At 41.6% G+C, this 25,752-nt stretch overlaps 2 protein-coding genes and 2 non-coding genes across 10 annotated transcripts; 2 read left to right on the forward strand and 2 right to left on the reverse strand.

The window, feature by feature from the left end:
* Positions 1-874: 874 nt before the first annotated feature.
* Positions 875-20,418, forward strand: cnot1 (CCR4-NOT transcription complex, subunit 1). 6 transcript variants are annotated; one of them, XM_029522168.1, is made up of 49 exons: positions 875-985; positions 2,513-2,806; positions 2,921-3,028; positions 4,600-4,698; positions 4,943-5,011; positions 5,134-5,188; positions 5,542-5,745; positions 5,838-6,006; positions 6,276-6,402; positions 6,868-6,978; positions 7,283-7,453; positions 7,698-7,825; positions 8,182-8,422; positions 8,523-8,642; positions 8,836-8,958; positions 9,071-9,222; positions 9,341-9,491; positions 9,739-9,952; positions 10,330-10,455; positions 10,932-11,056; positions 11,201-11,487; positions 11,586-11,664; positions 11,790-12,044; positions 12,157-12,297; positions 12,392-12,571; positions 12,734-12,850; positions 12,947-13,057; positions 13,310-13,387; positions 13,506-13,683; positions 13,896-14,050; positions 14,215-14,511; positions 14,648-14,788; positions 15,044-15,148; positions 15,350-15,469; positions 15,586-15,780; positions 15,888-16,030; positions 16,145-16,253; positions 16,481-16,650; positions 16,841-17,072; positions 17,165-17,413; positions 17,588-17,751; positions 17,848-17,965; positions 18,101-18,202; positions 18,428-18,601; positions 18,751-18,900; positions 19,043-19,223; positions 19,410-19,542; positions 19,643-19,777; positions 19,887-20,418. In XM_029522168.1, the coding sequence occupies exons 2-49, from the start codon at positions 2,705-2,707 to the stop codon at positions 19,963-19,965; spliced, it is 7,173 nt and encodes a 2,390-aa protein (XP_029378028.1). In that variant the 5' UTR covers positions 875-985; positions 2,513-2,704; the 3' UTR covers positions 19,966-20,418. The 6 variants fall into 6 exon arrangements, with proteins under 6 accessions (XP_029378028.1, XP_029378030.1, XP_029378029.1 ...); XM_029522170.1 differs by having other exon boundaries at positions 13,917-14,050; XM_029522169.1 differs by having other exon boundaries at positions 4,606-4,698.
* A 557-nt stretch (positions 20,419-20,975) lies between these two features.
* Positions 20,976-24,506, reverse strand: setd6 (SET domain containing 6, protein lysine methyltransferase). 2 transcript variants are annotated; one of them, XM_029522177.1, is made up of 9 exons: positions 24,424-24,506; positions 24,168-24,316; positions 23,919-24,063; positions 23,696-23,837; positions 23,373-23,567; positions 23,144-23,288; positions 22,793-22,973; positions 22,088-22,224; positions 20,976-21,983 (listed from the first exon to the last, which is right to left on the reverse strand). In XM_029522177.1, the coding sequence occupies exons 3-9, from the start codon at positions 24,022-24,024 to the stop codon at positions 21,648-21,650; spliced, it is 1,242 nt and encodes a 413-aa protein (XP_029378037.1). In that variant the 5' UTR covers positions 24,025-24,063; positions 24,168-24,316; positions 24,424-24,506; the 3' UTR covers positions 20,976-21,647. The 2 variants fall into 2 exon arrangements, with proteins under 2 accessions (XP_029378037.1, XP_029378036.1); XM_029522176.1 differs by having other exon boundaries at positions 24,168-24,248; positions 24,424-24,450.
* A 300-nt stretch (positions 24,507-24,806) lies between these two features.
* trnap-ugg (transfer RNA proline (anticodon UGG)) lies at positions 24,807-24,878 on the forward strand. The gene has a single exon. It is a non-coding gene; the product is annotated as a tRNA-Pro (tRNA).
* Positions 24,879-25,068: 190 nt separating this feature from the next.
* trnap-agg (transfer RNA proline (anticodon AGG)) lies at positions 25,069-25,140 on the reverse strand. The gene has a single exon. It is a non-coding gene; the product is annotated as a tRNA-Pro (tRNA).
* Positions 25,141-25,752: the final 612 nt, after the last annotated feature.

Genomic DNA, 25,752 nt, shown 5'->3' on the forward strand with positions numbered 1-25,752 from the left:
CACAGAGCAGGAAAAGATAATATTTAACACAAACTTGTTTGTGAGTGAGACTAATCTTTCTGAATGGTCATTTTCCTGTTCAATATCCACCAATGAGGATAAATGGAGAGCACCCAGACTGTCTCGATTGGTGCTCTAGGCCATATGGTAAGTTTTTTTGTGTGTTTTATTCCAAAAGAATATATATATATATATATATATGGGACAATGCATGGTTTAAAAAAACATACCATTTACGATTTGAAAAATAAATCAGTGCATTTCCCGATTGACATGACTACAATCTTTAATGTTGCGAATATAATATATATACATATAAATAAATGAAAACATCCTATTATTTTTCTGTCAGTTGTATAGGAACCTGAACTTGTTTTATAAATCCTTGAAATTCAATACAATACACCCAGGCATTGCCGATACACTGACACTATACAGGCTATTAATAAAATAACTGAATCAATAAATGAATGAATTGTATATGGGGCCTGATTTGACTCTTGGTTGCCGAAGTATTTACAGCTGATTAACACGAACACATAAAAACCCTGATCTGATCTATAAGTAAGGTGAGTTAGAAAAGTCTCCTATTTAATTTATTTAACACTCTTCCCTCGGCCCCACACTGTCCCCGTTTCTAAAACGTTCATCCACATGAGTTTGAGTTTCCCTTCAGGTTTGTTTGTGCAGGCTTTGTCTGTCTTTTGTGTAGCCTGTTTTGCGTGTCCGTGTGTGTGTGTGTGTGTGTGTGTGTCGCCGCGGATATAAATGAGAGCCCAGGTGTTAACTGACGAGCACCTTACGTTTGTGTCGCGCGGATAAGCGCACGCACTCGTCGCCAACCGTGAGCGCGCCGCGCGCTGACAGTCGCCATTTTATTTTGAAAATCAAACACAACTGGAGGCACAGCGACCCTACTATTTCGTCTAGTTAGCTGTGAGAAACAAAAAGGGATGAAAATCTGAATTACTTTCTTGGAAGCATGGTAAGATTCACAAAATATCTTTCAAACAACCGTCGACGGGTTCGGCTATAACACATAAGTAACGATATTTACACCGCGGATGGCCGTTAGCCACCAGCGCGGGGTACGTGTATTTCCTGAGCAGTAGCTGTCATATTTCCCACATCAAGAAAGTAACAATTCCTTAATTTAGCCAAATTTCTCGTGCAGTGTCGTTTTATGTAGCTATAGAAAACAAGTTGGACAATGTTGACTTGAGCTCGATGAGGCGGCGGCCCGTCGGAACGAACAGCGCCAGCGAGTATGTTTGCGATTCCACAGATTAGTCGGAGCCCGTAGAAATCGGCTAACGTTAACAAGGTTAATGCTAATGTTAGCTGGCAAGATCGCGCAAAGCCCATCCGCAATACTCGCGGCCTTCAGGCTGACGACCAAACCGTGTGAAACGGTCCCGGAGTCTGATTAAATGGCTAGCAAGTCATGATTATATTAATTTGGCCGAAATTACACAATTCATTGATTGGTAATGATTCATATTCTCCAGCTCGAAACAAGCTCGTGTTGCTGAAGTTAGCTTCCCGCAAATGATAGCATTAGCTCGTAGCATTAGCTTATAGCCTACAGGGAGTTGGTAAGATTTCACAGAGGTTAACGTTAGTTATTGACCACGGCCACTGTTTCAGTAAATATATTAATCTAGAGAAAAAGAACAAAGTATGCCACAGTAAATGATAGTAAAATAACAGTTAATGTTAACGATATCTTAATTACATAGTAAACATGTCGGCTAACGTTAACCTAAACTTATTCCTAGCAAGTGTTTATCAGCGTCATGGTGATGTTAGCCTAAGTAGTTAGCGATTTGAGCCCAGTATGTCCCATGAAATCAGACGTTTTATTTTAAATCTAATAACTATTTTAGCCTCATATCACGAAGATGTTTAGTAAAATTGTGACTTCGCTTGACGCACAATAACATGTAGTCAACTTGCTAATACTTATCATCAAGATTTGCTAAGTTAAACTAGCTTAGTCTTTGTCTCAGTTGGTGACTTTGATTCCGTGTAACTGTTCTTAATGCTGTGCACATTTGATGGCTGATAAAACTGTGGTTGTAATCATGTTATTATAAGCAGAGAAGTTGGTTAGTAGTGTGGGCTGCCTTGCAAACTAGCTTTGAACCTGTGTGCGAAGTGTTAAGAGTAAAGTAGAGTTGGGGCCTAGCGAAGGAAGTAACTACGGTGAGTTCACATAACTCAAGGAAATAGTGAAGATGGGATACACCAGCCAAGCTCTAATTCATTCTGTGCAAATTAGGAAGAAATGTTCCAGTAGCAGACTGAGAAATATGTCCCAATCTGCCATGCAAGTAGGCCCCAAAACCTGTTCCAATATTTTGTGTTGTTGTTGTTGGATAATAAATATTACTGAAAGGAAGCCCTGAGCATTTTAAATCCAGCCACTTAATTTGTTGTTGTAAAATGTTGAATGTTTTTATTCTTTTTCTTATAAAGAACAAGACTTTAAACATTTTCACTTTCATTTCAGATGCTGAACTTGATTTTAAACTGAAGGACTCTACTTAGCACTGGGAACCACTGATCGGAAACCCATTTGGAAGCCGATATTTTTCACACCTTTTGGGGGGGGGGGCAGAAGTAACCTATCACTGAAGTGACTAAAGGGGAATAATGGTGATTTTGCGCCGTGCTCGGCCGCCTGCTTCCGCCCCAACCAGCAATGAATCTTGACTCGCTCTCGCTGGCTTTGTCTCAAATCAGCTATCTGGTGGACAATTTAACAAAGAAAAATTACAGAGCAAGCCAGCAAGAAATACAGCATGTAAGTGGTGTACACATCAAAAGCATTTTCAATCAACAGCTCTTATAGTTTTAGTGTAAAGTGACTGGTATCTATTTCTCCCCTTTTGTTGATGTTTTCTCTGTTCTCGCACAGATTGTAAATCGTCACGGTCCTGAGGCAGACAGGCATCTACTACGCTGTCTCTTTTCCCATGTGGATTTTAGTGGCGATGGTAAAAGCAGTGGCAAGGACTTTCACCAGGTAATTTTTGATTGGGAACAAATTTCTTAGCCCAGTAGTAATAGTGGTAGTACTGCAGAAAAAAAAAGGGAGAAGGAAGTTTTAAGGCTTGCATTTGTTATTAATTTTTGTAGAATTAGCTTTTAGATAGGGAACAACAGTTTGACTAAAGCTAATCTGCTGTTCTTGGAAGTTAAGTTAATTTGAAAAGTTTCCCACTTTTGGACAATCTGGGTGAATGAATACTTTGGTAGCTGGCAAAGAACCACTGCTTTTTAGAAATGAATGAGACTTATTCATATATATATATTCTTTTTTTTTTTTTTTTTAAACCATGTGCCAAATGTTGATAGATGACTTTAAAAACTTTATTCACCATTCCATAAACTCTAGCACATATCAAAAATTAATAATAATGATTCATAAGTTAAAAGAGCGTAATTATATTCAAAAACACCTAACCAGCGACAGGGGTTGCAAATTGGCCGCAGCTAGAATCCTGTCTACATAGTATCTACATGTATATTTTTACAATACAATGTTTTCATGCATTTAGCCTGGCCAAATAAACAAGTAACAAATTAAATTAACTCTCAATTTTTTTTTTTTTTATAAACTGGAAGACTAAGAATTGTAAAATGAAAGATCTGTACCATTAATAAAAACATTTAGTAGACCTGGAATAAACCGGTTACCAAACAAATGTTAGTCCTTTACCACTTAACCCCTAACCCTTAACCCTAACCCATATTCATATAAGTATTTAATGCTTTTAGACCTGCAGTAGTTTAACATGTTCTTCGTCAAGTTTGACAGTTTCACTTTAGAGACTGGATACAACTTTTCCCACTGGCCTGGATTTCTGCAAGCCAAACATTGATTTTAAAAAAAATATATATATATAAAGTATAAACTGTCACAATAATAACATTTCTTTCTGCATCACTAAACTTTGCTAAATTTATCATAAATCTTTTATACTATCCTAGTTCTTGCCCTGAAACTTTTAGGGCCAGCAAAGCTGGTTATTGTTGAAGTAGAATTTATAGTCTAGTAGCCCAAATAGCACTTTGGATGCCTTGTTTCGGGCACGTCAGCACAAAACCATTGAGCCAACACTTCCTAATAGGAGATGATCCAGACAACATTTTCCCATCTGTAACTTTTTAAATTCTTTGCAGAATTGTTACCTTTGTGTCTTTCCCAAAAAAATTTAAATCAACACTGAATTTCTGTAAATGTGCCAATTAAACTCCCCCTTAAATATACAGTTAGTCTTCTGTGTGACAACAGTGGGCTTTTCCCTTGAGTTGGCTTGGACAGCACATCTTTAGAACCAGTTCTGAGAGGTTAAGTAGTCCTTATTTCCATCAGATTGACAAAGAAGCGTTCCCCTCAAGTTTCAATTTACAATGTAGACTTTTACAGTGGGGAAAAATAGCAGGTTGGGGGTACTGGCTTACAAAAAAGTAGCAATTTGTTGTGGGGAGGGGGTTGTTTTCATTTTTGTTTTGTCTTTTCTTGCTCTTCACCTGCCTGTGTTCTGTTCCCTCTCTTCTCCTCGGTATGTTTTGCTTTTCAACTTGCCCAAGACACAGTTTCTGATCCAGGAGTGTGTGTCGCTGATATCAAAGCCAAACTTTATCTCTACTCTTTGTTACGCCATTGACAATCCTCTGCACTACCAGAAGGTGAGGAGCAGATATTTCATGGTGGCAGTGTGGTGGCAACAATATCTTTTTTTCAAATGATTTTTAGATTATAATTGGCTGAATTTGATATATATATATTTTTTTAAATTTCTAAATGTTTTTTGTTTTTTCTTAGTTTGTGTGTGAGACTGAAATTAGCTTACATATCCACGTTTTGTACACCCATTTCAATCATGTGCAAAGAAAAAGGTTTATCGCTCATGACAATTACATTTTCTTTCAGAGTTTGAAGCCATCGGCCCACTTATTCACTCAATTGAGTAAAGTCCTTAAGCTCAGCAAGGTCCAAGAGGTAACTAATAAGGAGAGGAGTTACAGATTTAAGTGGTGTATGTTTGGTAGCTCTGAAATTTGGTCATCAGTAACATCATATAGTCTATAGTGAACAATATGGATACTTTTTTTGTTTCTCAGGTGATATTTGGCCTTGCTTTGCTCAACTCCTGCAACACAGATCTTCGCGGCTTTGGTAAGTAGTTCTGAAGCCTAATGTATTTAAACCTGTAGTGAAAATGGTCTGTATGTGTAAAGCTTTTTCTTGAGGTAGAACATTAAGTCAATAGGATTAAAGGCATATAAATCTATAAAACCTGAACAAAACACTTGTATTTTTCACGCATACTTATGAGACATTTGCTTTAAATTTTACAGAATATTAATTTGATATGCAAATTAGCATATTTTAAATTTCAAACTTATTGATTACATATTTGCACCAATTTCATCAAATGAACTGCAAATTTGGGATGTGGCTATGATAAAGTAAACAAATAACAGTCTTCAGAAATGCTGGTGTCTTAAATGTTTTGGTCTGTTTCTTAGCTGCGCAGTTCATCAAGCAGAAACTTCCGGACCTCTTGCGGTCATACGTTGACGCTGATCTCGGAGGAAACCAGGAAGGTGGCTTCCAAGACATTGCCATAGAGGTCTTGCACCTACTGCTCTCCCATCTACTGTTTGGACAGAAGGGAGCCAGCGGAGTAGGGCAAGAGCAGATTGACGCCTTCCTCAAAACACTTTGCCGAGGTTTGCGAGATCAGCATGCGTCTCCCAACCCCCCTACCCCCCCAGTATTGCTGTGTCAGCAAATTTGTTTACTTAATTGTGTGTTGTTTCAGATTTCCCCCAGGAGCGCTGCCCTGTGGTGCTCGCACCACTGCTGTACCCTGAAAAACGGGACATTCTCATGGATAGGATCTTACCAGACTCGGGGGAGTTAGCTAAGACCATGATGGAGAGTTCTCTTGCAGAATTCATGCAAGAAGTTGGCTATGGCTTCTGTGCTAGGTGAGTTCATGTCATTTGTGCCCCAGCTGCATCTAATGCATCCAAATGGTTTATATGCTTAGGTGTTGAAAAATGATTAAATGTTAAATCACCTGTGGTGTATTTGGGCCATAGAAAATGTACAAATGAACAGTCTTAGGAGCTGTGTGCCCAGTTTATTTTGTCTACTGTTCCTACACAAATATAATTTCAGAAAAGTTTTCATGGGTATGTTAACATGTAAAATAATGATGGCTCATTCAATACTGGTGTTCTATTTGTGTCTCCAGTGTGGATGAGTGCAGAAACATAATCCTTCAGTATGGGGTGAGAGAGGTCACAGCCAGCCAGGTAGCCAGGGTCCTGGGCATGATGGCTCGTACCCACTCTGGCCTAACTGATGGCATCCCATTACAGGTGAACTGCTTCACTTCAATGTCATGAATGTTTGTTTTTTTTTTTTTTTTTTTTATGTTATGGAACGATTGTGTGGGTGTGGACAATTTTCTGTTGTCAAGTGGGTCTACACGGTTATAGTTTTCACTCTTCCACATAGTGCTGTGCAACTAAGATACTTGCAGTTGGGTCAGTCTGATCTTTTATGAACATGGCTTCACTGGAATATTGACAAAAGTGGCACAAACATCAATATAAAGTAAATCTGCCGGGTGTGAAATCTTATTGACTAAGAAAGACCAAAAATGCTGAAGAGTTGGAGAGATGGTTATTTAATGACTTCAAATGAAAGGATTTTTGTGTAGTTTCCGTTTTTACTGTTATTTAATCCAAAATTCAGATCTTAATATTTAGTGAGGGTTTTTATTGGGTTCTTTGGATTTGGTAAATCAAAGGTTGAATATTCTCTGCTTTTGTTTGTTACAGTCCATCTCTGCTCCAGGAAGTGGTATCTGGAGTGATGGGAAGGATAAGAATGATGGCTCACAGGCACACACCTGGAATTTTGAAGTTCTCATTGACGTTGTCAAAGAAGTGGTAAGTGAACCATTTATCAGTTACGGTACACTTTCAGAGTAATACATTTTTATTTTCCACATACTGCTGAGACCTCACTCCAGGTAGATAGTAGTATAACTGTGGTGTTTCATTTTCTCAGATTCTGCTTCAGAATAGTCAACACATAATAGTCACTGATGTACCTGATCCTAAATGTCAAAGTTTGTTTTTGTACCAGATTGTTTACAAAAAATGGCTGAGATTTCACTCCTGGCCTTTTTTTTTTTTTTTTTTTTTCTCTTTTGTGTGTTTGTTTGTTTCGTTTTTTTGGTCTGAATCCTAGAATCCCAACCTGAACTTCAAAGAGGTGACATATGAGCTAGATCACCCAGGCTTTATAATCCGGGACAGTAAAGGCCTGCACATTGTGGTGTACGGCATTCAGAGGGGGTTGGGTATCGAGGGGTTCCCTGTCGATCTCATCTACCGGCCATGGAAACACGCTGAGGGACAGGTAACAGACCAATAGTTACTCCAGCAGGATGATGTGATCTCAAGTGTAAAACTTTCCCAACAAACTTTATTATTTCTCTGTAAAGGGTAAAAAAAAAAAATAGTAAATGCTAATAAAGGAGCTGATTTATGCAAAGTCGGTGCAAACCGTTCAAGCTTTGTATTGCCTCTTATGTCTAACTGTGAAATGTTGTTGTTGTTGTTGTTGTTTTTATTTATTTATTTGTTTATTTATTTTTCCTCAGCTGTCATTCATTCAGCACTCCCTGATGAGCCCAGAAGTGTTCTGTTTTGCTGACTACCCCTGCCACAATGTGGCCACTGACATCCTTAAGGCCCCACCAGAGGATGACAACCGGGAGATTGCCACATGGTATGAAGCTTGTAGCTTGGTTAAACGTCTTGCTTAGCTTCCACTGTGTGGAAGCATGTAAAAAAAAAAAAACCCTACAGGTTTAAGTTTTGAATTATTAATTATTTTAGTGTATTATTGTTAAGACTTTTTATATATTTTTTCCATACATTTTGTTATTTTTTTTTTTTTTTATTTATTTTTTTTAATGCCAAATTACCATTGATGTCAAGTTTTTTTTCCATTAACATGGAAGCATAGTTTGTTGTTTTTTTCAGAGTTCAGAGTTCTGGGACTTAACAATACTTGTAAATGGCTATTAGAACCATTTACTGGTGCTATGATGTTTGTAACTTGGCGCCACTAACTCATCACAGGAAAAGTCTGGACCTGGTGGAGAGCCTTCTGAGGCTGTCTGAGGTGGGACAGTATGAACAGGTGAAGCAGCTGTTTAGCTTCCCAATCAAGCACTGCCCAGACATGTTGGTGCTGGCACTACTGCAGATCTCCACCTCCTGGCATACTCTGCGCCATGAGCTCATCTCTACCCTAATGCCCATCTTTCTGGGCAATCACCCGAACTCTGCCATAATTCTGCACTACGCCTGGCATGGACAGGTGGGTGTTGAAATCTGTCTGTACTTTTTTGGCAATCAATGTTTTCCATCCAAACTTGAGTATTGAATATATATAAAAAAAAACTTTTTTTATTGTGTAGGGACAGTCTCCCTCCATCCGTCAGCTAATAATGCATTCTATGGCTGAGTGGTACATGAGAGGGGAGCAGTATGACCAAGCTAAGCTGTCGCGCATCTTGGATGTTGCCCAGGACTTGAAGGTATGTTGACAGACTTATATGTAACATAAAGACTATTTGGACTCAAGATTAAATAAAATTGTCCAATTAAGCAATAATGTGGAAAAAAAATGCTGGACTCTGGGACTGAATTTCATTTCTTTCTTTTTTTCTTTTTCTTTTTTTTTTTTTATATTCGCCCCACTATGCTTAATACAAAATGCTCCTTTTCCAGTCTCTATCGATGCTGCTGAATGGTACTCCATTTGCCTTTGTCATTGACCTCGCTGCACTTGCCTCTCGCCGTGAATACCTCAAACTTGATAAGTGGCTGACTGACAAAATCAGAGAGCATGGGGTATGTCTCTGCATTAATTTAAAGGCACTGGTTCACAAAGCATTGGTTTTCTTTGGCCGTATAACCTGAGAACATCGTATTTTACTTTAGTGTGATATTCTTTGTGTCTCAGGAACCTTTTATCCAGGCATGTGTGACATTCCTGAAAAGACGCTGTCCATCCATTATGGGGGGTCTGGCTCCAGACAAGGACCAGCCCAAAAGCGCTCAGCTGCCACCAGAGACCTTAGCTACCATGCTGGCGTGCCTCCAGTCCTGTGCTGGGTGAGGAGCGATCAAGTTAATTTTCCCCCACTGTATAGTTTGTATGCCTATGGCCTTTGGTCTATGCAAGAACATGGCTAATTTTATTTATTTATTTTATTTCTCGCTTCATGCCTAGGAGTGTGTCCCAGGAGTTGTCTGAGACCATCCTGACCATGGTTGCCAACTGCAGCAATGTAATGAATAAAGCCCGGCAGCCTCCACCAGGGGTAATGCCAAAGGGACGTGCTCCCAGCACCAGCAGCCTAGATGCCATCTCACCTGTACAGGTATCTTTTGTGAAAGCCACATTATGCCTCTGCATACAAACTTTGAAATGCCTTCTTAATATTAGAAATTGGTATCAACATTAATTATATGCCTTACTTCCTTTTAAAAATGTAAAATATAACAAGTGCTAGTGACAGAATTTTATTTCTTCATGCATCATGAAAATGTAGCTTAAACTTCTTAAGGTTTGTACTGATGACTCTTCCTTCTTTTTAAATCTCTCTTACTCTCTCTCTTGCCCTTTAGATGGACCCTCTGTCTGGCATGGGTTCTTTGAACTTGGGAAGCACAGCCACTTCACACACTCAGAGCATGCAGGGTTTCCCAACCTCACTGAGCTCAGCTTTTAGTAACCCCCAGTCCCCAGCCAAAGCCTTCCCACCACTGTCCAACCCCAACCCGAGCACACCATTTGGGGGCATTGGCAGCTTGTCCTCGCAGCTCCCTGGTATGGACTCTGGTACTATGCTATTTGATTTTCTACTATCTTTTTAGACAAACATCACGTTAATCACAGCCATTTCTCTGTCATTTCAGTGAGAACTGAGACTGGAAAGATTAATTACACTACTTGCTCTGAATAGTGACTTTAAATATTATGTATACAATAAGCATTTGTTGAACAACAATTTAAAACAACATAGCTCAGGCTCAGAGCTTTAACCTTATTAAAAAAAAAAAAACAATTCTGAAGTTCACTCAAAAGCAATACACAACATTTACATATTTAGCAGGATAGTGTAGTAGGCAGTAGTAGTAATAGTAGTACAAAGGGTGATGGCTGAGATGATGAGGTGAGTGTGGATTGAAACGATTGATATGTTGTTTCACATCTAGGTCCCTTGGGCTCAGGCATTGGCTCTGGTATTGGCTCTAGTCTGGGGATGCCAACAGTGAGCACCGACCCTTTTGGCACCAGGAAGATGAGCACACCAGGCCTGAATCCACCAACGTTTCAGCAGAGTAAGATGAAGGCCTGTAAGTGGTGGTGGTAGTGGTGTGACTGAGAGCCCCGCCCTGCGCTGCTCAGCACTGTATTTCCTCTGCAATAATTATCATTGCACCTTAGTGTGTTTCCAAAATATGGGCTCCAGATCCTGGCAAAGAACATTTAAAAGACTCAATTTGAACACATTTAGGTAACTTAATTTCCTGCCCTTAATCTATAAAATCTGTTTATCAAAGAGGAAATACAGATCAGTCGTCCATTCCTTGTCTGCTTAAGCTGACGGCCCCACTCTAGCATCATTTACATTTAAGGCATTAAAAAAAGGGTCCAACTTGACTTGTTCATTTGGGTGTCTTTTTAATGCCTGATGTATCACTTGACTGCTCAGTTATCATTAATGTGTGAATAACCTGGCCCTTGCTGCACCAGCGTAGGATTACAACATCCAATTAATATTCAAACTAAGGATCATTTACTTCTCTTCCCCCAGCTGACCTTTCTCAGGTGTGGCCCGAGGCAAACCAGCACTTTAGTAAGGAGATAGACGATGAAGCAAACAGTTACTTCCAGCGCATCTACAACCACCCACCTCACCCAACTATGTCTGTGGATGAAGTATGTAGCCACGTTATTAATTTCAATATAATCAAAAATACAAACTAACTTAAGACAAATCTGTGCATACCAAGTCCTGTTAATCCATATTCTAAATGATGATGCTATTCTTCAAATTCACTCATCTCTCACTGCATTGTCCAGGTTCTGGAAATGCTGCAGAGGTTCAAGGATTCTACCATCAAGCGGGAGCGAGAAGTGTTCAACTGCATGCTTCGGAACTTGTTTGAGGAATACCGCTTCTTCCCTCAGTACCCAGACAAGGAGCTGCACATCACTGCTTGCCTTTTTGGTGGAATTATTGAGAAGGGTCTTGTAACTTACATGGCCCTGGGCTTGGCCCTTCGATATGTCCTTGAAGCCTTAAGAAAACCCTATGGATCTAAAATGTATTACTTTGGAATTGCTGCCCTAGATAGGTTCAAAAACAGGTATTTACATGTTTTCTTTTAAAAATGTATATAACAGTGGTTGCCTTGTCTCATGCTGAATATATATATATATACACACGTCTATTTTTTTTAAATAGACTAAAGGACTACCCTCAGTATTGTCAACACCTTGCTTCAATTGCCCACTTCTTGCAATTCCCCCATCATTTACAAGAGGTAATCAGGTTTCCTTAATTTATTTTATTCTTGTTAGCCATCTTTTTGTTCCACTTCTGATGATAGAACAGGCTTCCCACATACAGATAAATTAAATCTCTCGCTCTGCACCTTTCAATATCCTGTGCGTGCAGTATATCGAGTATGGCCAACAGTCACGGGACCCTCCGGTGAAGATGCAAGGCTCCATCAGCACACCTGGCAGTATTGCACTGGCACAAGTTCAAGCACAGGCCCAGTCACAACAACCTGGTGGCCCCAAAGCCCCACAGCCTGGTCAGTCCAGCACCCTTGCAACAACCACCACAACTACAACTACAGCAGCTAAAACCACCACGATTACAAGACCAACTTCCAGCGGTTTCAAGAAGGATGTGCCTGTGAGTTTGACTCAATGATTGTGAATGCTTTACAATTGGTTTGATTTCTGCAAGACAGTATTTGTTGAGACACTAGTTTTAAATATGACCATTTCCTTGTTCCTGCCTGCAGCCCTCCATAAACACTACCAACATTGACACCCTACTGGTCGCCACTGACCAAACAGAAAGGATTGTAGAGCCTCCAGAGAATGTCCAGGAGAAGATTGCTTTTATCTTCAACAACCTTTCTCAGTCCAATATGACACAGAAGGTAAAGGAACACTGTCAAGATATTATTGTATCTCAACGAATTTGACGATAAAGTGTGTTTTCCATTCCCCCTTAACTGTATCTGCGTCTTCCAGGTTGAGGAGTTAAAAGAGACAGTGAAGGAGGAGTTCATGCCCTGGGTATCTCAGTACCTGGTGATGAAGCGTGTCAGCATTGAGCCCAACTTTCACAGTCTGTACTCCAACTTTTTGGACACTCTCAAGAACCCTGAGTTTGTCAAGATGGTCCTGAATGAGACATACAGGAATATCAAGGTAAAACAAAATCCTTCTTTCTCTTGCTAGCAACTGTATTTTTGTAGTGTTTTTCTCTTGCAAATACTTTGTGTAAAATATAAATAAAATATTTCATACCAAAGTTTTTCATTGCACTGTTAATTTATTTAATACTCACATTTCCCATTTTTTTTTAAACAGGTCCTTTTGACCTCAGACAAGGCAGCTGCCAATTTCTCTGATCGCTCCCTGCTAAAGAATCTGGGCCACTGGTTGGGCATGATTACTTTGGCCAAAAACAAGCCTATTCTCTATACAGTAAGAACTTGTGACCTGGTTTTTGGATGGTTCTAATTGTGTGGTGGGTCTTCTATCAGCTCAAGGAGTCGGTTAACCTTTTCCTCCTTTTTACAGGATCTGGAAGTGAAGTCTTTGCTGCTGGAAGCCTATGTGAAAGGCCAGCAGGAGCTACTTTATGTGGTTCCCTTTGTGGCCAAAGTTTTGGAGTCCAGTCTGCGGAGCATGGTGAGTAATGCAGTTGTACGCTGAGAGACATCTAGTTGAAATTGATGTTATGATCAGAATAATTTTAGCTTCAACAACACGTTATATGTTTAGCTTCAACAAAAATGTTCTGTTTTTTTTGTTGTTGTTTTTTTTTTTTTTTTTTTCTTTGTTTTGTCCCCCCCCCCCCCCCCCCCCCCCAAAGGTGGATAAAAGAAATGTGATTTCATGAATTTTTGTAGTGATTTAAACAAACTGTCTTTGGTGCTGTAGGTTTTCAGACCCCAAAACCCCTGGACGATGGCCATCATGAACGTCCTTGCTGAGCTCCATCAGGAACATGATCTGAAGGTAGAACAACTCTCATCCAAGTGGCCATTTACAATGCAATCCAGTTAAAGGAAAACTTTTGTTGTGAAAAGCAGCATATTTGTAATTTCTGTTCTTTTTTTTTTTTTTTTGGGTGAAGCTGAACTTGAAGTTTGAGATTGAAGTTCTGTGTAAGAACTTGTCCCTGGACATCAATGACCTGAAGCCAGGGAACCTGCTGAAAGACAAAGAGAAACTGAAGGGCCTGGAGGAGCAGCTGTCTGCACCAAAAAAAGAGGCAAAGCCACCAGAGGAGATGCTACCAGTTTCTACCACAGGTGGATGCTCCATATTTGTTGTTGTGTTTTGGGTTTTTGTTTTTTATTTTACATGTGAAGTTTTAAAGTGCAGGCACTCCCCAACTTACAAATGAGTTTTTTTAAGGGTTTTTTTTGTTTTTAGTTACCTTATTCTGTTGATTTCTGTTCATGCTGTGCAGACATTTTGTTTTTTCTTGTTTTTAATCAAATTAGCGTTTTGTGACCAACAGGAGACTTTGTTCCATTTGCAGCTCCTCCCTCAACTCCAGCTGCCACCCCCACCACTTGCACAACCACTGGGCCCCCCACTCCACAGTTCAGTTATCATGACATAAATGTGTATGCCTTGGCGGGCTTGGCTCCACACATCAATATAAATGTCAACGTAAGTAATATGCACTTGCAAACCACTGAGATGTTAGACTTGCGTCTTCTGTTGAAGTCTGAAGTACTATCATCGTCTTTCCTCTGTTTTTTTTTTTTTTTTGTATGTGTGCAGTTCCTTTCTTGAATCAGCCTTCACTGATTCTTCCTCTACCTCGTCTACAGATCCCTCTCCTGCAGGCCCATCCTCAGTTGAAGCAGTGTGTAAGGCAGTCAGTAGAGCGAGCTGTCCAGGAACTAGTTCATCCTGTGGTCGATCGCTCTATCAAAATTGCCATGACGACATGTGAGCAGATTATTAGGAAAGACTTTGCCTTGGATTCGGAGGAGTCCCGCATGCGTGTCGCTGCCCACCATATGATGAGAAACCTGACAGCCGGTATGGCCATGATCACCTGCCGTGAGCCCCTGCTCATGAGCATTGCTACCAACCTTAAAAACAGCTTTGCCGCTGCACTGAGGGTAAGTTCAGCACCTACTCAAAGGCTTGGCTATAGAGATATCTTTCTGTCCTCTACAGACATCTTCCCTTCTGTTTGATAGCATGTGCCATTCCTGATTCTATTCTTTTCTTAAGCTTAACTATTAATTCTTCCAGGCACCAACCCCCCAACAGAGGGAAATGATGGAAGAGGCTGCAGCACGGATTGCTCAAGACAACTGTGAATTGGCTTGCTGCTTTATTCAGAAGACTGCCGTAGAGAAGGCTGGCCCTGAAATGGACAAGAGACTAGCCACGGTCAGGCTTTAAAAAAAAAAAAAAAAAAAATTAGCTTAGTAGTCAAAAGATCAAATGCATCTTTGTATCATCTGTGGTTTGTGCCAACTCACTGTGAAGTGTGTAACAAGTAAACTTTAATTTATAACCTATAAATATTATACATAGTTACTTCAGAAAAGTGTTGTACAATATACTGAAACAGCAGAAGTATTACATAAAAAAATATCTTGCATGAAAGGAAAAGTTTATTGATCAGGTCTCCACTTTTGTTAGGAGTTTGAGCTGAGAAAGCATGCCCGCCAGGAGGGGCGGCGTTACTGTGATCCTGTCGTTCTGACTTATCAAGCTGAACGAATGCCAGAGCAGATAAGACTGAAGGTGAGATCACTGCTACATCCAGTCGTACCAGTATCGGGGGGGTCAAATCCATTTTGAATCAATTTATGCTGGCTGCACTGTTAATTCTAATTCCTTGTTAACTCAGTCAGATCAGAAGCATTGCATTGGACAGAACCTGAATCCTTGTTGACTGTCCGTAGGTATATTTCTGCTAAGTAACACAATGCATGTCTGACCTAGGTGGGAGGAGTGGACCCCAAGCAACTGGCTGTATATGAGGAGTTTGCCAGAAATGTTCCAGGTTTCTTACCCAGTAATGATCTTTCACAGCCCACTGGCTTCTTGGCTCAGCCCATGAAGGTGGGTTGTTTTTCTTGTTACACCCAAAAGAAATGTCGATTTATTACAATTAAGGATTAGTTTTTCATTTTTGGTAGTCACAACTTAATGCAATCCCTCTGTATTTCTATTTTCAGCAACAGGCATGGGCCACAGATGATGTAGCGCAGATCTATGATAAGTGCATGGCAGACTTGGAGCAACATCTTCATGCCATCCCTCCTGCCCTTGCCATGAACCCACTGACTCAGGCCTTGCGCAGCCTGTTGGAAACGGTGGCTTTGGCCAGGAACTCTAGGGATGGCATTGCTGCACTTGGCCTCCTGCAGAAGGTATGGGAGTTGTTTTTTAAAGTGGCTGTTAAGTCCTTAGAAATAGTGTTGGGACAGTGTGACATTTTTGACCTTTTGTTTTCTCACAACGTTGTTTTATTTTCCAGGCTGTAGAGGGTCTTCTAGATGCTACTAGTGGGGCTGATGCTGACTTGCTGCTTCGCTACAGAGAATGCCACCTGCTCGTGCTTAAAGCCCTGCAGGATGGGCGTGCCTATGGACCACAGTGGTGCAATAAGCAGATCACCAGGTGAATTAGGACGCAAAAATAAAATTGTCATGCCCTGGGGTTCATAACAAAAAAACGACATAGTTTGTTATAGTTAATTGGTGTTTAATTCCCATTATGTGTTTGTGCTTACAGGTGTCTGATTGAATGCCGTGATGAGTACAAATACAATGTAGAAGCAGTGGAGCTTCTGATCAGGAACCATCTTGTTAATATGCAGCAGTATGACTTGCATCTGGCGCAGGTACATTGTACACACATTGCAGTCAATATCAGTTAGTGGCTAATTTTCTATTTATTGTAATTTTTTTTTTTTTTTTTTTTAAGGATCGTGTTGTGGTACAATAGTGATGTTGGTGTATAAGAAATCGCCATGATCATGAGACTTGGGATTCAGTTTCTCATTCGTATGTCTGATCAAGCAAAGCTTCAGATGCCGTCAGCGACTCATTAGGTTTTGTTTTCTTTCAGTCAATGGAGAATGGATTGCACTACATGGCAGTTGCATTTGCCATGCAGTTGGTGAAGTTGCTGCTGGTGGATGAACGTAGTGTCAGCCATGTCACAGAGGCTGATCTCTTTCACACAATTGAGACTCTAATGAGGACGTGTGCACACTCCAGAGCCAACGCACCTGAGGGGTAAGGACCTGTGCCAATATTTGAACGTTGGTTTGATGACAGGAATAGTTGGGGGTTCCAGGGTGATCAGTGAAGTGGAAGCATTTTTCAATTCAAAATTTAGTCTGAAGTAATATTTGATTCATTCAATTATGTTTTAAAACTGAGTTGTTGTTTTTTTTTTTTTTCTCTCCTTCCTTCTCATCCACAGTCTTCCCCAGCTTATGGATGTTGTTCGCTCCAATTACGAAGCCATGATTGACCGGGCCCATGGGGGACCCAACTTCATGATGCACTCTGGGATTTCACAGGCTTCAGAGTATGATGATCCTCCAGGCCTGAGGGAGAAGGCGGAGTATCTTTTGAGGGAATGGGTAAATCTGTATCACTCAGCTGCTGCTGGCAGGGATAGCACCAAAGCCTTCTCTGCCTTTGTTGGCCAGGTAAACACTCGGTTATCGGTTACATACTAAAACGCTCAAAAACCAGGACTTTCCTCATGTTTATCTCATGTCTCTGCTCTTTCTCTCTCCAGATGCACCAGCAGGGCATCTTAAAGACAGATGATCTTATCACAAGGTTTTTCCGACTGTGCACAGAAATGTGTGTGGAGATAAGCTATAGAGCACAGGCTGAGCAACAGCACAACCCAGCAGCGAGTGCAGCCATCATCAGAGCCAAGTGTTACCACAACCTGGATGCCTTTGTTAGGCTCATAGCCCTTCTGGTTAAACACTCCGGAGAGGCCACCAACACAGTAACAAAAATCAACCTCCTCAACAAGGTACAGCAACATAACATTCATAACAGCACAGCTAATAAAAGGGAGGAAACAAAATGCTAAAGTCTGTTAACATCATGGTTTTACTGCATGATAAGCTCTAACTGGTACTGTAACTACTCTTTCTCTCTTACATGGTGTACTTAATTCCTATGAAATATTGCAATCTGCTTCTAGGTGCTGGGTATTGTAGTTGGGGTGTTGATCCAGGACCATGATGTCCGTCAGACAGAATTCCAACAGCTGCCATACCATCGCATTTTTATCATGCTGCTGTTGGAGCTTAATGCACCTGAGCATGTCCTCGAGACCATCAACTTCCAGACACTCACCGCCTTCTGGTAGGATTTTCAGCAGCACATCTGAAGGGTTCCTACCTGCTCAGGTGGTTTGGATTCATTTTGGCATGGATTTACTTTTTTCCTTCTCATTTGCAGCAATACCTTCCACATCCTGAGACCCACCAAAGCACCCGGCTTTGTGTACGCCTGGCTGGAACTTATCTCCCATCGCATTTTCATTGCCAGGATGCTAGCGCACACACCGCAGCAGAAGGTACACAAAAAATGCGATGTGGCAAATTTTTGTTTTGAAGCTAACCTTCTGTCTTTTTCATTGATCAATGTTGTTGCTTTGTCATTTCTAAATGTTCTTAATTTTATTTGAATTGGGCCCCTTCTTGTTTTCCAGGGTTGGCCCATGTATGCACAGCTGTTGATTGATCTCTTCAAGTACCTGGCCCCTTTCCTGAGGAATGTAGAACTCAACAAACCTATGCAAATCCTCTACAAGGTACTCTCATTTTTTCAAAGGAGCAGCTATGATTCTGTCCATTCTCTTGTCTGAGTAACTTAATACTGAATCAAGGGGTTGTAGATGGGTCATGGTAAATTAAATCATTCATATTTTTTTGTTAAAGGAACAGAAAACTGTCAACGATGGCAAACACTGAAATGGTGAAAATCTGAAACTAATCTTTTGTTCTGCTTTTTTTTTTTTTTTTTTGGACCGTTTCAGGGCACGCTGCGGGTGCTTCTGGTCCTGCTGCATGATTTCCCAGAGTTCCTTTGTGATTACCATTATGGTTTCTGTGATGTTATCCCACCTAACTGCATCCAGCTGCGCAACCTCATCCTCAGTGCCTTCCCACGCAACATGAGGCTCCCTGACCCTTTTACACCTAATCTCAAGGTACAGTTTCTCCTGCTCTCGCTTCAGGCCAACAGTCTAGGTCAGCTGCATGATGGCAAGTCCAGTCCAGATGAGTCTTTGTTTTGTTTGGGTCTTGATTACAAGAAAAACATTCCCATTAATCTGTCTTATCCATCCACTGTCTGTAGGTGGACATGCTGAGTGAAATCAACATTGCTCCACGAATCCTCACCAACTTCACAGGTGTGATGCCTTCCCAGTTCAAGAAGGACCTGGACTCCTATCTGAAGACCCGATCACCAGTCACTTTCCTGTCTGAACTGCGCAGCAACTTGCAGGTAGGACTAATGTTTTACCTGCAGGTTGCTGACTGATTACAAGATGAAAAATCTGTCTGTGGGTGTTCTTGTTGGTATTGACAGTCAGTGACCCATTTAAAAAAAAATAAAGAATAAAAAAAAAATTCATTTTATCTCCCAGGTGTCTAACGAGCCAGGAAATCGCTACAACATCCAGCTGATAAATGCTCTGGTGTTGTATGTAGGCACGCAGGCAATCGCTCACATTCACAACAAGGGCAGTACTCCTTCAATGAGCACCATCACTCACTCTGCACACATGGACATCTTCCAGAACCTGGCTGTGGATCTGGACACTGAGGGTACGGCCGCAGCATAGAAAGTAGAGCTTCCTTTAGATGGATGTAATGGATGATAGTTAGAAAACTTCCCGTGGTTGATTTTAGGCCAGCCAGCTCCAAAAACATCTGGCTTTTGTTCTGTACTATTTGCAATGCTAAGTGTGATATCAGGTGATAGTTCTGATCAGTTCTGCTCTGTCTTTTCAGGACGTTACCTGTTCTTGAATGCGATTGCCAATCAGCTCCGCTACCCCAACAGCCACACTCATTATTTCAGCTGCACTATGCTCTATCTGTTTGCTGAGGCAAACACTGAGGCCATCCAGGAGCAGATAACCAGGTGAGTGACTTAATCTCTCAGTAAATACATCCAGTCAATTCCAAGTTTGTTATTCACTAGGCGTGTTTAATAAAATGTTTCCCCACCCCCACAACCCCAGGGTCCTGTTGGAGAGGCTGATAGTGAATAGGCCTCACCCATGGGGTCTCCTCATCACCTTCATTGAGCTGATCAAGAATCCTGCCTTCAAATTCTGGAGCCATGACTTTGTGCACTGTGCCCCTGAGATTGAAAAGTAGGTCTACTGGTTGACTTAGTGTCCTTCTACTTAACAAAGGAACTGAACCTGCACATTCACACTGTTGTGCTGATGTTGAAGTCTAACTGCTCCCCTCTGTCCCCAGACTGTTCCAGTCTGTAGCCCAGTGCTGCATGGGACAGAAGCAGGCCCAGCAGGTGATGGAAGGCACTGGTGCCAGCTAGCCTGTGTACCAGCCAGCTCATAGCCGTTGGGAGAGATGCCGAGGCCTTGACCCACTCCCTCACCACACACATGTTGGCACTGGATAAACTGGCACCCACAGTCTTTTGAAATGTGGATGAAAGGACTACTGCTCACGGATCTAAAGATTAGATTTTTGTTTATCCCTTTGGGGCTGAATTGAGATGGAGAGAAAGTTTGGACATGCTGTTTAATATACTTTTTTTTTTTTTTTTTTATGCTTTGATGTAAATATTGAAAAAAGGGAGAACGGGAGAGTAAATAAGTGGAGAACGATTCACATGTCAAATAAAATGTATCCTGACATGTAAAGACATCTAAACATATTTTCGCTCACTACCAAAGTCTTTGGTTTGCTTCCCCCAGACCTTTTTTTGTTTTGATTTCAGAGGCTGAATGGTAGATGATTGAAGGAAAAAAAAAAAAAAAAAAAAGCTGCCTGCTATTTTCATTTGATTCCTTTTTATTCCTGAGTGGGAAAGGAACGTGTAGTGTAGTCTACTCGATGGGGGTCTACTCCTGGTATGTTGGTGGCGACGGTGTGCTGATGGTTTGTCCATTTGAAACTGGCTCTGGACGTCTCTCCCTGGCACTTGTAAAATTGTGCAAAGTGATGGTGACATCGTATCTTGACAATTTGTACAAAGATCCAAATTGAAGAACAATAGAAAGGACCAATACAGCCCATTTTGTAACATTTTGAATGTTTTGTAAATGTATTGGTCCATGTGTTGTATTTTGTAGTCCTTTCTAGTTTGCCTTTAGTTCTTGCTACTTAACTGCAGTATGCATACATACCGGAAATAAAGCATTCAAACTGCAAAGCATTTGTGTTCTTTCAGGGATGGCGCTATTATATTCTCATTCTCAATGCATTTGTTTTTTGGGGTTTTTTGGGTTTTTTTTGTGTTTTTGTTTTTTGTGGGTTTTTTTTTGTTTGTTTAAGACTATGGTGCTGTTCAAGAACTCAAACTGTTTAAATGTTTTCTGTAAAGGTGCTATTTCTTGTTTGTCACAAACAGCAATGTACTTTAATTGGAAAGCGTTTGTCATGTACAACCAGAAGACCGTACGACCTGCCCGGTTTCCTGTTTACAACAGAAAATGTTACAACTACAATGGGTTTGCTGTTTTGAAGCTCTGTTTCAACCTATAGTTCTTTATAAAAATTCAGTACTGTGCAACGACTTACACCCACACATTTATTTTGGTTCTGTGCATTTGCTGTGTATCGCTGTATATTCACTCTTGCGTAGTTGGATAAAATTCTCTCTTGAGCTGTCTTATAATATAAACTGATCCAGATGAACTAGTGGCTGAGGTTCTGTCAGTTCAACAGACATTAAGTTAGATGTGTTGTGACCTGAGTCCAACAATGCAGGAACAGGTTTGTCTTTGACGTGAAGGTGGGTGGGAGGCTTAACCGTTGCACTTGAGTTCTTTCTTGGCTCTGATTGATTGCAGACTATGGCAACTTGTACCTTTTGCCTTTAATGTACAAATAATGGTAAACCAGTTTGGATCTCAGCCTTCAGCAAGAATACAAAACATTGAGAGTTGAAAATACCTTGAAAAAACATCTGACAACATTTTTAAAGGGAAACCTGCAGCAGTTTTCCTCTGAGATAAGTTTCCGGTGTGGTCTGGTGCCTCACAGCTGAACTCATGGTGAGGTGAGCTCCATCAGTCTGTGCAGGATGCTCTTCTGTCCGTATCGTACCTGCAGGGCCTTCTGCTGCCTGGTGCTCAGTCCAGCAAGTGCTGCTTTGTCCTCGATCAAGGCCCAGTCTCTGTCCCCGGCCGTCTCATCCTCCCCCTCTCTGTAGGATCCCAGAGTTAGACAGGCTGCTTCATGAATCAGCCGTTTCCATGAAGCTTTTAATTCTGGGAGGCCCTCGTTAGAAAAAGCAAGGGCAATCTTCTCATCCTCCTCTTCGTCTTCCTCCCATCCTTCATTTTCTGTGAACTCTGACAACTCGTCCTTTGACATACACAGCACCTGATGATACACAAAGCAAAAACCATGACTCATCTAACACCAAGATGGCTTTGTCTTGTTTACAATCAAACATTGTCTAAGCAGCTGTTGTATTCACTTGTCACCTTGAGTGCAGTGTGTAGCTCTGTGTCCGTCAGGCAGCCATGTTTACCAAAGACAAAGGCTCCTTTCTCCTGAATCATCTGACGCAGCATCTCCCACTGATCCTCCACCAGCTGTCGGTCCACATCAGACTGAATATCTGGGAGAGGCAGAAGACGCCAGAACAGGCTTTAGAACTGTTTATGGGGAGAAAACCATTTCTTGTGTTCCGGACTAATTGCAACACCACACCGTTCATGATGAGATACAATTTTTTTCTTTTGACCTAAAACTTATAAAAAACACCACCCTGCTAGAAAGTAAACTCAACCCACCACTCAAAAAACATTTGCATCACAAAAAAAATATGAGAAATGATCTGTGGAAATAACGACAACATGACCCAAAAACATGAAAAACAACCACAAATGAGACTCTTGGCTGAGTTCTAAATTTAAATACAGTTCAGCCACCAAACAATGATCATCACATTAACAAGACCTGCAGCTGTCAGCACAGCTTTTCTCAGTTCATAAAATCCCAGTGAAGAGAACAGGTAAATGCCTTAAACACATTTGATAAACTCAGAACACTACACAACATCTTTTCATCACTCATTACATGAAACAGTCTCTCTTTGCAACACAAACTCTGACTGGCTTCAGCCATCCCTGAGCTTAAAAAATAACACCTGAGTAAGTCAACACTGGCCTGTGGGCACTTATCACCTTGTGTGGTGACTTTGTACAGGTTGATGATGGGGATGTCCGCAGTGTCATTGCTGTTGCTTGGATACGGCTCTGTGAAGCCATACATATGAAGCAGCTGCCAGTTGGCCATCTGCCCGTAGGTGTTAAAGACCTCCTCTCCTTTACCAACGGGGCGAACACAAACCATCTTCAGACTGTCCTGAGAGATAGCAAGACAAATTTAAAAAATACAGTCATTTTACAGTGTGTTACCGCTCAGGTCTGAATGTCACATATCGCCTTCGATGAAGGAACTAATTTCTGCCTAACGTCTCGTCTGTGAAAAAAAAAATCAATCCAGCCAATATTCAAGAGGATGAAGGAACTAACCGGAGTGAACTCCAAGTTAGCGTTGTGATTGGACACATGGTTTAACATGTCAGCCATCGGAACCATCATCGGTGGGTGGGGGGCCTTTTCCTCCTCTTCATCATCATCATCATCATCATCTTCTACTTCCTGTGGCTCTTGGAAACTACAGAGATAAAAAGGAGGCGTCAAGGACCAGATGGATTTTAATACACCAGGTTACGTGCAAGGAGGTGTTGTGTTCACTGACCTGTAGGCCATGACGAAGGCCACCAGCTTTGTGTACAGCTCCAGCGTGTGCGTGCTGCAGTTCCAGAGGTCAGGATGTCGGGTCATGAAGGGCAGCACGACATCTGTATATTCCCTGTGGATGTTACCCAAGTCTGTGTCCACGGCTTCAGGGATCCCTGTCCCCCTCAACAATCTGTCTCGCTCCTCTTTAGACCTGAACAGACACAGATCGCTGTAAAGAAAACTAGAAATTCCCACCACAACAATTACCAGACGAACACCTCTGACCCTGTAGGACGGTCAGAGGATGCTTGCTGACTAAACACAGATATTTTTTTTAACCAGAACATGGGGTGATCCAGTGTCTTGAAGTCCGTCCACAGGGAGAGATAAGGTTTCCAATGGGACTGTGAGGACGTGTACTCATACAGCAGGGCGAGCAGCAGGGGCACCCAGCCTGACGAGCTCTCCAGGGAAGACTTCTCTGTGAAGGGAAATCACTCAGAGGAGTCACAGAGAGATGACGAAGGCAGCTTTGAGTTGGACTAAAACTCCTAACTGTTACCTTTCTCCAGCAGGGCAGAGACTTTGGTTGTTCCCTGATGGAGCAGAGCTGATCTGGGGATGGTGAATAAAACCTCCCCCTCCTCTATGTTGTCCTTGGCCAGCATCCCATACTCTGCCACTGTGCCCTCCTTACTCACATAGACCTGCAGACAGGTTAGTGTGTCCTGAATTACGGTCCAGTCTGGGTGCAAAGGTCCACATCAGGACCTGTTTTATTTTATCTGTGCGACAGAATCCGATAACAAACCTTATCGCTGAGGATCAGACCGACTGAATCACACCACAGTAGGAAGGTCTGCAGAGGGCTGAGCCGAGAGTCTTCATCAGTCTGTCAGAGGGGACCAAAACACAGCATCACTGATGACATGATCACCGCACTGTGACAGCTCCTGTGCACTGACACGACGCTCAGTCAGACACAACAACTGGCAGGGTGTTTCACACAAAAAACAAGTTAAATAATCACGTTTCGAGTAATCGAGTTTCTGTATAAAAGCTCCAACCTTGGGTCGTTTCGCTTCTGTTGCCATTTTTAGCGCCGGGGTTAGCTAACTAGCTCAGAGCTAACACAGGAGGGGGACACGTGGGCTGAAGACTTTGTGGCTGCTGCTCCCTGAGCTTTGCCTCACAGGCTGTGGTGATGGGTCGTTCGTGAACGATTCGTTCATTTTGAACAAATCTTTTGAATGACTCGGGAGTAAACAAGTCATCTCAGTGGGTGATTCGTTCTTTTTTTATCCTCACATACATGTGAAATATTGTACTATATTATTTCCCCATGTTTTCTTTCACATGTCAACTTTTTCGTGATGAAAATGTCTCAGTCAAACAAATTGAGCATCACAGGCCAGATGACTGGTCAGATCTGTGCTACCTGCCCTCCACTGGCTCGTTGGTCTAGGGGTATGATTCTCGCTTTGGGTGCGAGAGGTCCCGGGTTCAAATCCCGGACGAGCCCTGCTTTTTATTTATTTATTTATTTTTTAATGACAACTCCATTATGATCCAGATGTTTTTTTCTAGGCTTCAAAGTCAAGATGGTTTAGGTTTTGACAAAATCACATGTTGCTGTTGTCATTGTTAATCCTTCTCACTACTGATCGCTGATTTTCCTCAGATATTTCTGTGACTTTCAGGTGTTAAAAGAAGGGCTCGTCCGGGATTTGAACCCGGGACCTCTCGCACCCTAAGCGAGAATCATACCCCTAGACCAACGAGCCAACTGCCCATGGGAAAGCCCTCTTTCTGAGGGAGATATCGAGGTCTGGGTGTCCATATATGTGGCCAATGTGGAATAAAAGTGAGCCTGGGGCACAGAATTCAATCCACCCACTGTGGATATGATCCCAAACAAGAAGGGACCTCCAGACCAACAGGCCTGCATGTACAGATGTTCACTTCTGCATTTTTTTTTACTGCTGAAACGTATGTCTGGACTCCTCAAACTGGTGATGTGGCAACCTGGGAGTCCAACGTTCAGCCGACCAAACAGCGCACTCTACTGCTCACATTTATACTCATGTGTTGGCTGCCAGTTCAATCACAACAGAATTATCTTTGCCATTTATTGTGTAGATATGTAGATATAGATATGGGTTAAATGCAATAGATAAATAAATGTATGTTTGTTTTCAAGGAGTAAAGCTAATGAAATGACATGGTGCTCAATACTACTGAAGTATAAACACCTATGGTGTATTTGGAGTGACTGAAGCTTGAAGGTTGGAACAAAGTGTAGCATTAGGAGTCAAAATTTTGTCTTGCAAGAAAAAAATCTAAGTGGTGGAAAATGCACGTGAAAAGGGCCTGAATTATTCTCCTTATCATCATCC

This window comes from Echeneis naucrates, chromosome 16 (genome assembly GCF_900963305.1).
Source record: "Echeneis naucrates chromosome 16, fEcheNa1.1, whole genome shotgun sequence".
In the NCBI taxonomy this organism is placed as follows: Eukaryota; Metazoa; Chordata; class Actinopteri; order Carangiformes; family Echeneidae; genus Echeneis; species Echeneis naucrates.